The sequence below is a fragment of the Notamacropus eugenii genome, chromosome 2, assembly GCF_028372415.1.
Source record: "Notamacropus eugenii isolate mMacEug1 chromosome 2, mMacEug1.pri_v2, whole genome shotgun sequence".
Lineage (NCBI taxonomy): Eukaryota > Metazoa > Chordata > Mammalia > Diprotodontia > Macropodidae > Notamacropus > Notamacropus eugenii.
Window position 1 is genome coordinate 417,040,732 of NC_092873.1, and position 17,264 is coordinate 417,057,995.

The window sequence follows — 17,264 nt, forward strand, 5'->3', positions numbered from 1 at the left end:
TAAGCTCTATTTATTACTGATTGTTAAAAAAATATTAAATGAGTTGTCAAAGATGTGGCAGTCTGATATCTCTTCTTCTAGGAGGGAACTGTACTATACAAGTCTAACTTAAAAGCCCCTAAAAAAGGCACCCTTTTTCCTTGACAAATGGCTTTCCTGTAATCCCACCCCCTACTCTATGACAAAGTTCTTGCTATATGTACCCAAGGTGAGTGACTAAGCAGTGTCCACGTGGTCTAGGTCTGCTGATCTTGTGCTTTTCTTTTAGTGCTTAGTGGCACAAAAGTCCAATTAGCAAAGATGAATGTCAGTCTGTATTAAGTTAGCTACAGACAGCATCCTGTCTCTTGCTGCTATTGACTTGATTATTAAAATATGAATCAGATACTAAATATTTGTGAGTTGGTGGGCGAGTTGAATAAAGAGGAGGTGGGAAGCAGGGAGGATGCAGTATCCTGATGTATTTCCTCTCTTCCTTACATTTGCCGGTTATCTGTTGTCTGTTGTTCAATGCCAGTTTTGTACACGTACATTCAGTGTTCTTTCTAAGTCTATTAATGGACTCCAAGATATTTTTGTTTCATTTAATCATAGAATCTCAGAGCTAGAGAGAACTTCAGGAATCATTTAGTCTAACCCTACCTGAGCAATAATTTCCCCTTACAGTAATTCCTACATACAGCCACCCAGTCTCCATTTAATGACCTTGGTGATGGAAAACTCAATGCCTCAGGAGAAAGCTCAGGAACTCTTACATGTATGGGGGGGCAAAACCTGATGTTAGTGGAAGATGTTTTATTTGAAATAAATTTTGATGTAAAGTGAAGTGTTCTTAACGTGTCATTGTGTTAGGGACAGAGCTCTAAATATTTTAAATTCTAACCTTAATTACAAAGGAAAGGACCATTTCTATGTACAAAGTAGAAGATACAAGAGGATTGTACACGAATCTATTAACATCTATTATATACAGCTTGCTTTTCCATTCAAGTACATTTTTCTGGCCTTTATGTTTTTTCTTTCTGATGCATTAAAAATACATTCATCTCTCTCTCTCTCTCTCTCTCTCTCTCTCTCTCTCTCTCTCTCTCTCTCTCTCTCTCTCTCTCTCTCTCTCCTTTCTCTCTCTCTCTCTCTCTCCCTCTGTCTTTCTATCTCTGTCTCTCTCACCTTCCGTCTCTCTTTTCCTCTCTTCCTCTCTCCTCCCTCGCTCTTTTTTTTCTCTTTTCTTTCTGTCATGGTTTAAGAGGCACAGTCATGTAGTAGAAAGAGTGAAGGGGTTCATATCCTGCCTGTCACGCTAAGTACTCGGATCAAGGGCCAGGTATAATTAATCACAACCACTGGGAGCTTCAGTTTCCTCAGCACTGTCACGCTAAAAGGGCTAAAGGGTAGTGGGAGGTGGTGTTCTGATTGCCGCAGCCGCTGCTGCCACTCCTTAAACTCTGCCCGTTTGGAGGCTAGGGGCGCTCTTCTGTGCCGTATAAAAAAGCCAAAGGGCAGGGCTGGCTGCTGAAAGCCCGAGAGCCGGAGTCACTCCAGGTCTGTGGTCACACTTGTTGCAGAGGCCCTCCGGCGAAAGCCGCTCGCGACCCCAGGCGGGGCACACTCAATACACCCTCTCCAAAAGGCGGCGCTGCGCTGTGCTCCGCAGGGAATGCCCAGCTGCGGGGGGCTGGCATGGTGAACACGATTGGGGCCAGCCGCGGCTAGAAGGTCAGCGATCATCCTTCCCGCCCCTGGGCTTCGGGGAAGATGGGGCGCTACTCAGGCAAGACCTGCAGGTTGATTTTCATGCTCGTGCTCACCACGGGCTTCTTCGTGGCCGAGCTGGTGTCCGGCTACCTGGGCAATTCCATCGCCCTCATCTCCGACTCTTTCAACATGCTGTCGGATCTGATCTCGCTGTGCGTGGGGATAAGCGCCGGGTTCATCGCTCGCCGGCACACCCGAGACGCCCGGGCCACCTACGGCTACCGGCGAGCGGAGGTGGTGGGGGCGTTGAGCAACGCGGTGTTCCTCACCGCCCTCTGCTTCACGATCTTCGTGGAGGCCATCCTGCGCCTGGCCCGGCCGGAGCGCATTGACGATCCCGAGCTGGTGCTCATCGTGGGCGTCCTGGGGCTGGCGGTCAACGTGGTGGGCTTGCTCATCTTCCAGGACTGTTCCTCCTGGTTCGCTTGCTGCGGCCGCCGCCGGCGACGTCTCAGGAGCGGCAGAAGAGATGTCTCTGCCCCTGCGGACGCAGTCAGCGCGCAGCAGCCGCCGGCGTCTGTACCACCCGCGGTGGGACCGGGTTCGGATTCGGCCCTAACTCTCCGGGTGGCCTCCAGCCCTCGGAAGGAGGAGAAGGCGGCGGCTCTGCAGCCCCCTGAAGCAGGTGCCTTTCGGTTGCATCCTCTGGATATTTTGCCTTTCTTTTCTTCTACCGGTTCAGCCCTTCCCTTTTCCCTACTCCCCCACCCATTTCTTGGTTCTTCCTTATCATTTTACTGTCCTCAGGTGAATCTTGCTTTATTTCGCATTTTTGTCTGCTTTTATTCTCTCTCTCTCTCTCTCTCTCTCTCTCTCTCTCTCTCTCTCTCTCTCTCTCTCTCTCTCTCTCTCTCTCTCTGTCTCCTGTTTCTCTCTGTCTCTCTGTCTGTCTGTCTGTCTCTCTCTCTCTCACACACACACACAAACACACCACACGGTCAAAATTTGAGACAATGGCATTCTACTTTGTTTTCATTTAGTTTATAGGAAGAATCTTTTCTTCCCTCCTTTCTCAAGTCTTGGGGGTAGGAAAGAAGGGGGGCTCTTTTATGGCTAATTTTCCTCTGAATTGGTTTTCATTTGGGTGGAAGAGTGAACAAAGTTCACTGCTGATCACAAGGTTTATTCCAAGGCCAAAAGCACTGTTCTGTTTGTAGTGGAGGGAGGCTTTTTGTGTATATTTGGGGGCATCTGTGTATGGAGGATAAAGGGGACCCTGCTAATCTGATAAGGGTTTAAAAATTGTTTTTGAGTCCCTTGGTTCTTTTTGTTTGTAGAATTATACACAACACAAGGTTTCTTCTTTGAATGCAGGTGATTCCGTGAACAACCAGAAGGAACCTCAAGAGATTAGGAAAAAAGAGAAAAAATCTGAAGCCCTGAATATCAGAGGTATGTCATCTTAAGGTCCTTATGAAAAAAAAAAACCCGAACAGTCTTTTTGGCAATGAATACTTGCACCCTTGCTCTTCTTTTCCATTTGGTTTTCAGGAGGAGAGAAGTTTGTGTGAAGATATTCAAATTGTGTTCCCAAGGCCAGTCTTTAGTTTCTTACTCACTCGTTGCATTTCTAGAGGGAGAGACTGGTTGTTAATGACTTATCCTGGTCCATTTCAGAGTGATACTGATGGTATCTCGTAGAGGAACACATTTGCTGATTATCACCCTTCTTACGTTTGTACTCCCTCTCAGTTTTCCCTAATCCTATCCTATAGTTTATTTTTGGTAGAATCACAGAAGCATTTTGGTTTAATGGAAAGACTTTTGGATTTAGAGTTGGAGGACCTGGGTTCAAATCCTGTCTCTGTCACCTAGTACCTGTGATGATCTTGTGCAAGTCACTCCACCATTCTGTGCATCTGATTCCTCATTTCTAAGGGGTGTGTGTGGGTGTGGGTGTGGGTGTGGGTGTGGGTGTGGGTGGGTGTATGGGTGTGTGTGTGTGGGGGGGGGTGTGGGTGTGGGTGTGTGTGTGTGTATGGGTGTGTGTGTGTGTGTGTGTGTGTGTGGGTGTGTGTGTGTGTGTATGGGTGTGTGGGTGTGGGTGTGGGTGGGTGTATGGGTGTGTGTGTGTGGGTGTGGGTGTGGGTGTGGGTGGGTGTATGGGTGTGTGTGGGTGTGGGTGTGGGTGGGTGTATGGGTGTGTGTGGGGGTGTGTGTGCATGTGTGTGTGTGTGTGTGTGTGTGTGTGTGTGCGAAGTTTAGGACTAGATAACTGTTAGGTCCCTTCTCACTCTAAATCTGTGATGTATTGGAAGCTAATATTTTCATCAAATGGCCAGCTTTAGGTTCATCTTTTGGACTGAATGAGACAGACCCCTACCTAGGGTAGCTGCCAAGACAAGTTTTTCTAGAGTGTCTGTCAGATCCCTGAGGCACTAGAATCCAACTTCTCGTCCCACAAAATTTCTTTCAAGTCCAACTTGTAGGTTCCAGGGAAGGATGAGGGAGGATGGTTTGATATCTTCACCATCTTGATATGTTTTCCCATCTGAGCTCATGATCCTAGAGTCAAGATTGGTCTAGGCACAGTTTTAAACCTGGGGTCCATGAACTTGATACTTTGAAAGAAAAAAACCTTGATAACTTTATTTCAATATAAATGCTTTCCTTCTGTAATTTTTCTTGCATTTAAAAAACATCTTTCTGAGAACGTCAGTAGGCTTCATGAGACTGCCAAAAAATGATGCTCCCCAAAGTTGAGAGCTTCTGTTCTAGGGTACTTCAAGAATCAGTAAGTCTTTAATCAAGGTCTGTTGAATTGAATGAAGACAGTAAAGCAAAAAAATAGGGAAACATAAGCGATCTTGATAATATATTTAGCCAAAAATTCAATTAAGTGATTACTTGAAAATATGGATGTGAAAGTACCTATGATGACTTGTCAGTGGGATTGAGCAATGCAAGCCTTTTTCCTGTCTTGTCATTGTCCATCGCACACATTGAAGTGCAGACCACAGCTACTGCTGTTGAACCTCACCAATACTATTGCTATGAGCCACCATATTAAAGGATGAGCCTAGAACCACAAGGAGTCATTAGATTTGAAAAGAGCCTTAGAGATGATTTACTTTAGCCTCCTCATTTTCCAGGCCTAAGGAGGTTGAGTGACTTCCCAAAGGTCACACAGCTAGGTAAGTGGCAGAGCTAGAACCAGAACCCAGTCTAATGCTATTTCCATAAGAGTTCACTCTAGGCCATAGAATTGTGTCCGAGGTACCTACTTTCTGTCTCTCCCACCCCCACCCTTTTCCTACACTGCACACAGTCTGCAGCACTGTTAAGCTTTCATCATGTAAGCAGCTGTTTTAAAAGACAACATTGTGACCCAGGAACTGGGGAAGTGTCTCACAGAGCATCCTGTTTATAAAAAGCTGTTCTTTCTCCATTTTCACTCCTGTCTCCACAATCCTTATTCTAATTGAAATCAGAGATTGTGTTGGAGCAAATCCCACATCTCTCAGACTCCATCTTCTTCTCTGACTTGAGTCTGCAGGGAGATTCAAATCCCAAGATTTGTGACAGGGCCTTATGTCATGGTTCCTGGGATCATGGTTTTAGGACTGGAAGACACCTTATAAATCTACCTTCTTCAAACCTCTCAGTTTACAGATGAGACAAAAGGGCCAGAGAGGTTAAATAACTTGGTAAATATCACATAGGTGGCATGTAACAGAGCTGAGATTTGAACTCAGGCCCTTTGGCTCCAGATCCAGCACTTTTGTTCTGTACTCTTCTGTTATTTGACTTACAGGATCAGGTAGGGCAAGAGTGAGGAAGGTTGTGTCTGAAAAGGAAGGTAATGAGCATTTTTATTTGAGGTAAATATTTACCATCTTCTAGTCTGTAACCAGATGGAACTAATACATATTTCAAGTCTTTTGGAAGATCACTTCTTTCTCTTAATATGTCTCTTCCTCCTTGTTTTATTCTAACCTCAAAGTTCTTTTTAACTCCATTAAAATGCACAAGGTGGTAGGTATGACCTAAAAGACTCTTCTAGTTTATCAACCAATTTAATAAAATGTAGGACTTTCCCAAGTGCTAGATAAACTACTCAGAGCAGAGCTGATTTCAAAGTCCAGGAGTGTTACTTGATGCTAATTCATGATTCAGGATTCTACAGTTTCTTTTTTCCTTTCTTTCTTTTTTTCATTGCTAGCAACCGGAATGATAAAAAGAATTCTGGAGATTCCGTCTTTTGAATACTTAGCAGTATTGTGACTAACCATGTGACTTAAGTCATCTTCCAAATGATGAACTTTTATTGAACTCTAACAACGAGTCCTCTATAAAACAGGTTGTCACTGAATTTGCTGCTATAGATAGACATTACAACCTTTCAACTGTGTAAGGGTCAAACAGTACAACACAGCAGTATTTCAGACACAGGAAGTGCTTGGTGAGTTTAGTTTAAAAAATTAAATGACAGGAAAAAAAAACAATAGGCAGAAGAAGTTGCAGCGAATCAAATTTAGGTTTTATGTCAATAAAAGATAGGTATCTATAAGTGAAATCTGCCTTAGGAACTAGCTATTTCCCCCTATGAGAAGTCTTAAAGAAAAGGGTGGATGACCATTTTTGGGGGTGTCTTTTAGTGGGAGTTCTTTTTCAGGTATGGGTTCGACTAGGTGGCCATGAAAGTCCCTTACAAATTCTGTGACTTTTTGAAAAACCAAATTGTTTCCCTCTGCCTCAGTTTCCTTATTTGTAAAAAAAAGGGTTTTGAATGGTTAATTTCCTGGCAGGCATGTTGTGAAAGGGACTCTTCATCAGGTATAGATTGGACTTCATGGCCTCTGAGGTCCCTTCCATGTCTGAAATTCTATGATTCTGAGATTGACTAGAGCTCTAAGATTCTTAGGGGAAATGGAGGGATAGCTCAGCAGTTTTAAATTAAATCTGAATATGGGACTTTTATAGGCTGTAGAGATATAAAGGACTTTTGAGATCATATAATCCAACCAACTACGTCATTTTCCTGATAAGGAAAATGAGGCCAAGAGAGATTAATTGACATACCAAAGGTCACACAGGTAGTGTCAGAGCTAGGGTTTGAACTTGAATCTTTGGATTTCAAATCTGATGTCGACACACGATGCGGAGACAAGAGTTGTCCACATCAGAGGGATTTTGACACAAATCAAGCAAAAAATATTTATGGAACATCTTCTACATGTTTAACACTGTGATGGGCCCAGAGATTAGAAAGATAAAATAATTACAAGATACCATCCCTGCCCTGAAGGAGCTTGCAATCTGATTAAAAGAACAACATCCACACTTAGGAAACAATTAGGAAAAAAATACGAAAATGGTTTAGGTAGCATGAAAGGTGTCAGATGAATACAAGGAAATGGTGATTCTATGCAAAGTGTGCCTTTTTTCTTTTTTTTAAAAAAAGTTTTATTGATGTTTTTTAGATTACAGATATTTACAGATTACTCCCAATTGGAGATAGTTCTCTCGTAACAAAATTAAATAGTCATGTAAAGCTAATAATGTTACAGTAACCTCATCTGCAAGAGCAGGCAACATTTCACATGTGTAGCATTCCAGCCCCCCTTCCCCTTGTTTTAAACCCATACATATCTCTCTATTTTGAAAAAATGAACAGAAATTAACTTTTTTCTCTCTTTTGCTTGACTATGTATATTTATTACAAATGGAATTTAGGGAATTGCTTTGGCCTGTCTTGTGGAGGGAGCATCAAAGCTTAGGTCCTCAGTTTCATTTTGTTTTTTGATGTTGTGAGATATTCTAGATGATTCTTGAATTGAGATATTCTGATGTTATCTTTTTGGGGCTTGAGACAGGGACTGACAAGCTACAAAGTTCTTTTAGAAGCAAAAAGAAGTCAGTAATAAAAATGTGGGAGTTATTCTTTTGAATTTTGGGTGAGTTACCTCCTGATGTCTGTCACTGCATTTAAGCCCTTGCCCTCATCCTCCAGGAAAGAGCTGGGATTATTTTTACTCTTAAAGTTGTAGAGTGAGATTATCAATCATCTCCACAGAGTACAACAGAAGGTTACTTTGTGTGTTCGCACCCAGCTTTACCCAAATGTTGGGAAGATCCTGGATGTGCTGCCCGTAGGAAATAACTTATTAATTACATCAGTAAAGCACCAGGAAAGTGGGAAAGTAAGAATAGTTATGAGAAAGTCAATAACCAGGTAATTGGGATCATTTGTAATTCTGCAATGTTAACTGTAGGAAACTGAGAAATATGGACCAAGTTAAGAGATTTAGAACTGGGAGGGACTTCAGAAGTCAAGTCAAATCCCCCCACTTTACAGGTGAAGTAATTGAGGCTAATTAAATGACTTTTCTCAAGAGCACAAAGAATCAAAATTCAGACCAAAGTGTTCTGATTCTAGATCCAGAGCTTTTTCTGTTATAATTAATAGCTTCTAATAGCAGAGATATTTAATTCATGCTTGACGTCAGGTTCACTGTTCTTTTCTAGAGGTGCTATTGTTTCTTACACAAAACACATGGAGATAACCATCTGATATCTTTCTGAAAACTTTTCACCCAGTGAACAGGATCACATTTTTGTCTCCATTGAACAAATAGGTCCTTTGCCTTTCTTTCCATAAGGCTTTGTACTGGTTTTGTATAGCATAATTTATACCCTTAGAAAATGTTACTATATTGCAGAATCGAAGGATTGGATGAGACTTCAGAGGCCATCTAGACCAGGGGTGGGGAACTTGCAGCCTCAAGGCCACTTGTGGCCCTGTAGGTCCTCAAGCACTGCTCTTTGACTGAATCCAAGCTTCACAGAACAAATCCCCTTAACAAAAGGATTTGTTCAGTAAAACTTGGACTTAGTCAAAAGGCCACACCCAAAGACCTAGAAGGCCACCTGTGGCCTTGAAGCCACAGGTTCCCCACCCCTGATCAAGACCAACCCTTATGTGAACAAGCATTCCATCTATATCATTCATACCTGTCAGATGACCAGCCTGCTTCTTTGCTCAAAGACTTCCAATGAGGTCAATAATATGTTCTTTTCTCTAAAATGTCTCTCTTGTTCCAGGATCACTGACAATGCCCTAAAAAGGACATAGGGAAGGGGAAATGCATGTGTGTGTGTGTGTGTGTGTGTGTGTGTGAGAGAGAGAGAGAGAGAGAGAGAGAGAGAGAGAGAGAGAGAGAGAGAGAGAGAGAGAGAGAGAGAGAGAGAGAAAGCCTGCATAGGGAGGGGAGGGCAAAAGACAAGGAAAGAGACAGAGAATTTTGCCACAAAAACAGTATAAACATAGTTTCTTTCTACTTTTGGAAGTCTATCTTCCTAAAGTAATAGAGTATGTGTCTGACTATGCCTAGTATTCCCTTCTTTAAAGGGAGCTTAAAGGCATTGTTGTTAACTTCAGTATCTCTTCATTTATTGAACAACAAATAGCTTGCCTTTTGTTAAGCACAAGGCTATGTGGAATCCTTGCTTTTGAGGGTATTTTAATCTACATGTTTTAGAATGTAATCATCTGGATAAATTATAGGCAAATGCATACATGCAAGGGAAAAAAATGAAGCGTAGTTGGAGAGAAGGGGCATGAAAATCTCCTCCCTTCTTACGATACCCCTCGTTGTTGTCCAACTCTTTGTGACCCCATTTGGGGTTTTCTTGGTGAAGATACTGGAGTGGTTTGACATTCTCTTCTCCAGCTCATTTTACAGAAGAGGAAGCTGAGGCAAACAGGGTTAAGTGACTTGCCCAGGGTCACACAGCTAATAAATGTGTACTCATTACCCTTCTAAAAAAAGTTTAAGACCAATCTAAAATAGTTGTCTTGTTGATAATAATCCTAAAGCTCCCATCCATAGACTCACTTGTCCACTCAGGTTACTTATAACAGATCCTAAACAAGGTGACTTGAGAAGACAGAAGAAAGATTAAAAAAAAAGAAGCGCATGATGAAATAGAGAATTCATGCTTTGTCTAAGTTCATCAGCTAAGGGCTCTTATGGACCCTCCTGACTTTAGAGAGATTATCAATAGTAACTGTTGCTGTTTCCCTCCCAGCCTGACGTATTTATTTTCTTGGCCTCATTAAAGGAGCCATGCCCTGGCTACTTCTTAAACAGGCCTATTCAATGAATGGGTGTTACCTCACCCTAGGTGAGTACCTGCAAAGTCCTTGGCCTAAAGGTGCCAAGGTCTTCCAGTACATCCTGGGTCATCTTCAGTCATCCTGATGAATATCTGGTCACTGGATCCAGATGGCTCTGAAGGAGAAGTGAGGCTGGTGACCTACACAGCCCTCCCTCACTCAAAACAATGTCAATTTCAAGTCATGTCATCTTCTCTGATGGCATGGTCTTCTTGGCAACAGATGAACACAACTAGCTAGCCTCTTTCTTGACCATTCTTCCCTTCTCCAAGTTTCTGGAGTTCTGGACTGGTTGCTTGCTTATTTCTTCCTTTAACACTGGATTCCTTGCTGTTCCCTGTGCAAGGGACTCCACCATTTGACTCCAGGCATTTTCACTAGTTGGCCTCCATGCATCGAGTTTTCTCCTTCTTCTTCCCTGTCTTCTGGCTTTTCTGCCTTTTTCATGTTACAACTAAAATCCCACAGGAAGCCTTTCCCAATTCCCCCTTAATTCTAGTGCCTTCCCCTAGTGTTGTTGATTATTTTCAATTTATCCTGTATATAACTGGTTTGCACATGGTCGTTTGCATGTCATCTCCCCCATTAGGCTGTATACTCTGTGAAGGTAGGGGTTATTTTTGCTTTTCTTCTGTTCTTAGAGAATGAAAGCTTGTTCACTTGATGACTCTCTGAAGAATGATGGCACTTCATCTGCATGTCTTTGTGAGCCATCATACTTTTATAACCAAGTAATCTGTACAAGAATCTTTATGGACTTACACAGAATTCTTGATAGGCTTGAGATGACCTTTGTGATTTTCACATTTTTTTTCCTGCTAGGTGTTCTTTTGCATGTAATGGGAGATGCACTGGGATCCGTGGTTGTGGTGATTGCTGCTATCATATTCTATGTGCTTCCTCTGGCGGAAAATGCTCCATGTAACTGGCAGTGCTATATTGACCCAAGCCTCACTATTATCATGGTCATCATCATTTTGTCATCTGCCTTTCCACTCATCAAGGAGACAGCATTCATTTTACTACAGATAGTTCCCAAAGGCATCAATTTGGAAGAACTGGGTAAGTTGAGTTTAGTTTTAATCTATGGTGAGTTTATCAATGTAAATTTTTGTTGGAAGGAGGATGGCAAGGCAATTGGGATTAAGTGACCTGCCCAAGGTCATACAGCTAGTCTGACACTCAGGTTCTCCTGCTCCAGGGCTGGTGCAGTATTTACTGTGTCACCTACCTGTGCCTCAATGTAATGTTGGTAAAGATAGGCATATGACTTAGACCTACAATTTCATTGATATCTCAGATGAGATAATTCCCAATACCATGCAGGTTGGCATCTTTTCACTAATGTATAGTTTTAGTTGCCTAGACCCTGTCATTATGACTTGCCCAAGGTCATATAACCAATGTGAGGTGGGACATGAACCCAGGTCTTCCTGACTTCAAAGCCAGCTCTCTACCCACTATGCTGTACTCTGTCCACTTTAATGACATAAATAATAACATATGTGTATTTCTGGAGAATTTTTTTATTTATGTATTCAGAACTCTTCAATACTCTAGGGTTGTAGAAATTCAATTATGTGCTTGCAGCCTAGCTATGTGACCATTATATGTAAGAATTTAAGCTTCATTTCTGTTTTGTGTCTCTACGAATTTTGAGAATGTGGAACTCCAAGAGTCAACACATGGATTATTCACCCTTATGAGATAGATCAAATTTCTCTTAATTTGCCAAGTCACTTTTATAAAGAACCTTTGCTCCTAGTCTAAAAAACATTGATGTTCTAGGTACTGCATGTTTGCTAGTTGAATTTTGGTGTATGGCAGCAGTACCCAGTCTGTTATAGCACATGAAAAGATCTGGATTAAAATTCAGATCATTCCTGACCTCTTTTTGGATGGATCTGTATTTCTTTGCTTAGTCTTAGGTGAAGAACTTAATTTAGGTTTAAGTTCTGACTTTGGTATAGATTGTGTAAATCTGAGTTCAAGATATGAGTGTGTGTGTATATATGATATATATATATATATATATATATATATATATATATATATATATATATATATATATATATATATATATATATATATAATGTTATTGAAATGACTGTGTGAATAATCCAAATGGTGGCAAGGGAAAATAATTATGCCATTATTCAGAGTGTAACTGTCATAAGATAAGAAAATGGAATATATTCTAGATAGTACAGGTTAACTTTTTAAATAAATTTTTGTTTCATCTTTCTTCCGCATCACCAAATTTTCCCCAGTATGTCTCCCCTTCCCTCCTCCAGAGAGCCATCCCATATAAAACAATATCTTAAAGAACAAAAAGGAAAAAAGGAAGCAAAACTGATCAATACATTTAAAAAATCTGCATGCCCCTGTAGTGTACCCCAGTTATGGGCCTTGCACCTTGGCAAGTGGATTTTTGGAATTAGGCTTCTTTATGATTTTTCAGCGTTCACTATTGATCATTTTGTGGTTATTCTTTCCCTTTTCATTGTTGTAATCATTGTGTATATTGTTTTCTTGGCTTATGCAGATTTATTATTGTTGCATTTACCAATGCAGTGTTTAATGTTGAGCTAGTCAACTAACTAACATTCATTAAGCCCAACTTGGCCCAGTGGATAGAATGCTTGGTTTGGAATCAGAAAGACCTACATCCAAATCTGGCCTTAGATACTGGGCAAGTCATTTAACCTTTGTTTACCTCAGTTTCTGAAACCATTAAATAAGGATAATAGTACCTACCTGTAGGGTTGTTCATGAGATATTTGTAAAAAAAGTTTTTAGCACAATGCCTGGCATATAGTGAGTGTGAGTGTGTGTGTGTGTGTGTTCGTTCATGTGCTCATCCTTTGTTGCTGAAGAAGACCTTGCCATCAGAGAAATGATGACATGACTTGCACTTGACTTTGTTTTGAGTGAGGGAGGGTTGTGCAGGTCACCAGCCTCACTTCTCCTCCAGAGCCATCTGAATCCAGTGACCTGATATTCATCAGGATGACTGGAGATAACCCAGGATGAGGCAATTGGGGTTAAGTGACTTGCCCAAGGTCACACAGCTAGTGAATGTCAAGGGTCTGAGGTGAGATTTGAATTTAGGTCCTCCTGCACTGGTGCTCTATCTACTGTACCACCTAGCTGCCCCCTGGCACTTATATAAAGGCTTTATTCCCTTCCCTTCCTGTTCCCCTATTATGCAGGCACTATGCTAGGCAATAGGGATATAAAAACACAAATTAAACACTTTTTGCCCCAAAGTGCTTACATTCTATTGGAAAAACAACCTGTGTACATATATGTATACAAAATGCATTTAAGAAATGAAATATGACCCACAGAAAAGATGGAGATAGATAATATTCTACCAGTAATCCAACTAATGGAATGTGTCCCACTTTGGGACTCTGAGCTTATAAAGGTTAGTCTGCTTTCTTGGTTAGCTCAATGCTAGCAGGGAGGTATGAAGACCTTGTATCTCCAAATTCTGGGCATTTTCACTGGCTCGCCCCCGTACCTCAAATGCTCTCCCTTCTCATCTCCACCTTCTTGCTTCCTTCAAGTAACAGCTACAATCCTACCTTCTACATGAAGCCTTTCCCAACCCCTCTTATTTCTAATACTTGATCACTGTTGATTATTTCCAGTTTTTCCTACTTGTTTGTACGTTGCTGTTGGCCTATTGTTCCCCTGCTGGTCTATGAAGCCCTTGAGAAAAGGGACAGTCTATGGCCTTCCTTTGTATTCCTTCCTTCTTACTACAGTGCCTGAAACATAGTAGACAATACATTTTTATTGACTGATTAACTTTCTATGACAGCCGCTTGCCTGGCATCTATTACTGCCATGTAATCCATATGAAACTTTACTAAATTGTATGACTTATCCCAAGAATTTAAATAAGTAACCCTTCTCATCATCTCTTTAGAAAGATTATTGAAATAACAATAACAGCTTACATTTGCATAGAGCTTTATAACTTTCAAAATTCTTCCTGGTGTTTGTTGAATTTCATCCTCATAATAATTAGGGTAGGCAGAGCAGGGATTAGAAAACTGAAGCTGAAAGTTTGTGGCTACTGACCAAACTCAGACAAAGACCTATGTCTTTTGACCCTGTGCAATAAGATAAGAATCCCCCTTTGGATTGTGAGCTATAGCTCTAGGGTCTAAAAGTCCTGTGATTATTTTATTTCACAGACTAGCAGTTAACCAAGCACAGTTATTTTATTGAATATGTACTCCTATCCCATCTCCACCACACTAAATCTCTGATTTCCTTTAAGTTTTAGCTTAATTGCTACCTTCTACAGGGAATCTATCTTGAGCTCCCCAGTTGTGGAGATTTTCCTAGAGATCAGTTTGTATCTACACTGCATATGCTTTGCGTTGAATTTTCTGTGTATCTGCCATTTTCCTCCAATACCTTGTAGGCAAGGACTGTTGCTTTTCTTTGTTTCTTTCTTCCCTCCTTTCTTTCCTCCTTTCTCTCTCTTTTTCTCTCTTTCTTCCTCCCTCCCTCCCTCCCTCCCTCCCTCCCTCCCTTCCTTCCTTCCTTCCTTCCTTCCTTCCTTCCTTCCTTCCTTCCTTCCTTCCTTCCTTCCTTCCTTCCTTCCTTCCTTCCTTCCTTCCTCCCTTCCTTCTTCCCTCCCTCCCTTCCTACCTTCCATCTCCCAGCAGAGTGCCTGGCACATAGTCATCATTTCATAAATACTTTTGGAGTGAATGAGTGAATGAAGGGCCTGTCCTTTAAGAGCTAACAATCTAATTAGACAAAACAGTAGGCACATGAGAAACAGTTAAATAACAGCGAAAGGCAAGATATTATGACATACAGAAATTGATATTAGCATCATTACATGCTGTGGGAGTTCAGAGAAAAAGAGAGTTCACCTTGAACAAAGCCCAAGCATTGCCTTACATGAAGGCTTTCTTTAATGCTCACCCCTTTGTATTTAAATACTTTGTATTTATTTGTCCCTATTCTTTTCATGCTTACTCCATATATACTTATATGTGTACTTGTCTCCCTATTGAAATGTAAACTTCTTGTGAGTAGGAATAATTTTATTAATTGTGTTTGTATCCTCAGTGCCTAACACAAATGACTAGAAAATAGTAGGCATTTAACACTTGTTGGTTTTTGACACAGTGTGTGATACTGGAAAGAACATTAGACTTACAAGCAGAAGAGACACCTGGCTTTCTCAAATTTCAGCCACAACGCCTAATGACTGATCTAGAGCCAACTACTTAATTCTTTGAGCTTCAGTGTCCTCATCTATATAATGAGGACCATAATACTTATATAATGCACTTCCTGGAATTATTATGAGCATAGTGCTTTGTAAACCCTAAAATATTATGGAAATAAGAGGGGGTGAGATTTGTTTGAAGCACAATTATTATTTTTTTACTTGTAGTAAGAGTTTTCTTACCTGGTAAGGGCTGATTTAAACTAAGACACAGGAATATTTAAATGGGTCCCATGTGTATTTTAGTTCTGTTGGTCAGAACTCGTTTAATATTCATCGGTGTACTATTTGCTCTTCTCTCTTCTAGTGGGCAAACTATCCAATGTGCCTGGAGTTAGCAGCATCCATGAAGTGCACATCTGGGAACTCGTAAGTGGGAAGAACATTGCCACTCTCCACATCAAGTGCCGAAAGAGCAAAGATTACAAAAATGCCCATTTAAAAATGCGAGAAATTTTCCACAGAGCAGGGATCCACAATGTAACCATCCAGCCAGAATATGTGGACCAGAAGGAATCCTTAGAGCACGATTGGAAGCTCCTCTGTGAGTCACCCTGCATCTCCAAAGCCTGTGCGAGTCAGCTCTGCTGCCTTCCAGAGACACAGTCACTTACCCACATCAATGGCTATGCAGAGCCCAATGGTTGCCCCCCAACTGCAACATACAGAAGTGATGGCTTAATTCGAAATGACACAGCTGCCATTGTCATTGAAGCAGATCATCTGAGTGACAGCGGGCCAGCTACTAAACAGACCCAAGGAGATCTGATCTTTGTCAATAGCACCCATTTTTAATTTGGTCTCAGCATTGAAAGTCAACTGATTGACTGAGAGATGCAGCTTAACCACCAGTCAGCTCTAGCTGATCCTTGTGTGAAGGGCTCCCTGAGCTGTAACCACTGACCAAAATCAGTGATGTAATTCTGTGTTAAAATAGGGGATTAAGTCCCTTTAAAAATATTTGGCAATTTTAAGATTCATAAACCCTTCCTATTCCCCAACTTCCATCCCATGCAGGTGAATATTGCTGAACTGTTCATGGTTTACCTGAGCATCTCTGCTTTAATAACTTTAGTTTGAACATTTCTTTTCTGAGGTGAATTGAAAAAGTATAGAGACAATGTGAACTGGAGACTAGAATTCAGTACTTCTGCAGAACTGGGGTTTGAACTTTCTCCCTTTACCCCCATTCCCTTTTTGGCTGAGTTCTATTTCTAGACACTTTGAGATGAGCTGATGGATAATGAACTTCATATGTATGTGAAGACCCATGATAGTTGTGTTTTTCCGAGTCCTTAGTAATGAACTTCACAGTATTCTACTCTGCCACTTCACCTCTTCAATACTTTGGTTCCTCTTTGACAGAGAATAAGATGGGGACTCATTAAACTGGAAGAGACTCTCAGGAACATCAGAAGGGATCATTGAGTTCAACAGAAAAAAAATTTCTTCTTTGATAATGTTTGCTTGCAGAGGTGGAGGAAAAAACGTGATTCTTGCTTTTTGTTTTTGTTATTTTTTGATGAAGACAACCATAGCTCTAGGGTCAAGAACTATTGTGTAAATTTTTTTTCTTAATATCGCAGGAAAATAAACCCATATTTAGGGCAGCATGCATTTCTTGTTTTTAGCACTGAATCCATTTGGGGCTGCTTCCATCTATTGCTTTGGCCAAGACTTAGTTGTTCATCTGAATATTCTTTTAGGTCTTTTCTTAGATGATCACATATGTTCTGTCTGTCATTGACAAAGAGAAGATGGACATTATCCAGATTTTAAAATACAGAATGTTTTAGTTTTCATTCCTACCTAATAAATAAGCTAGTTTGTAGTTTTATGCCCAGTTCAGGCAATTGCTTTTCCTTTAATTACACATTTTCATGTATTTATTTAACTTTCCTTTTTAGCAATTTGATAGGAAAAAATTATGTTAGAAGGGAGAAATGCAGATTTATTTAATTATAACTTTTAACGTATTCTGAGGAGTTTGAAATTTTCTTTTGTTTCTGAACCTCCTATTCCAATCCAAATAGACATACAATTAAAATATGGTTCCACTTTTGTTATTGTTGAAGGCTACACCATCCTTTTAATCATTATTCAAATATCAGTATTTTAATGGGGAAT

At 40.8% G+C, this 17,264-nt stretch overlaps 1 protein-coding gene across 1 annotated transcript; it reads left to right on the forward strand.

Moving 5' to 3' along the window:
- Positions 1-1,664: 1,664 nt before the first annotated feature.
- SLC30A10 (solute carrier family 30 member 10) lies at positions 1,665-16,974 on the forward strand. Its single transcript, XM_072647810.1, has 4 exons — positions 1,665-2,380; positions 3,070-3,147; positions 10,697-10,936; positions 15,445-16,974. Exons 1-4 carry the CDS (start codon positions 1,756-1,758, stop codon positions 15,930-15,932), a joined length of 1,431 nt encoding a protein of 476 aa, XP_072503911.1. The 5' UTR covers positions 1,665-1,755; the 3' UTR covers positions 15,933-16,974.
- The last annotated feature ends 290 nt before the right edge of the window (positions 16,975-17,264 follow it).

Coding starts and splice junctions, on each gene's coding strand:
- SLC30A10 (XM_072647810.1), top strand. CDS start 1,756: ATGGGGCGCTACTCAGGCAAGACCTGCAGGTTGATTTTCATGCTCGTG. Junction 3,148..10,696: donor TGAAGCCCTGAATATCAGAG/GTATGTCATCTT, acceptor TTTTCCTGCTAG/GTGTTCTTTTGCATGTAATG. Junction 10,937..15,444: donor CATCAATTTGGAAGAACTGG/GTAAGTTGAGTT, acceptor TCTCTCTTCTAG/TGGGCAAACTATCCAATGTG.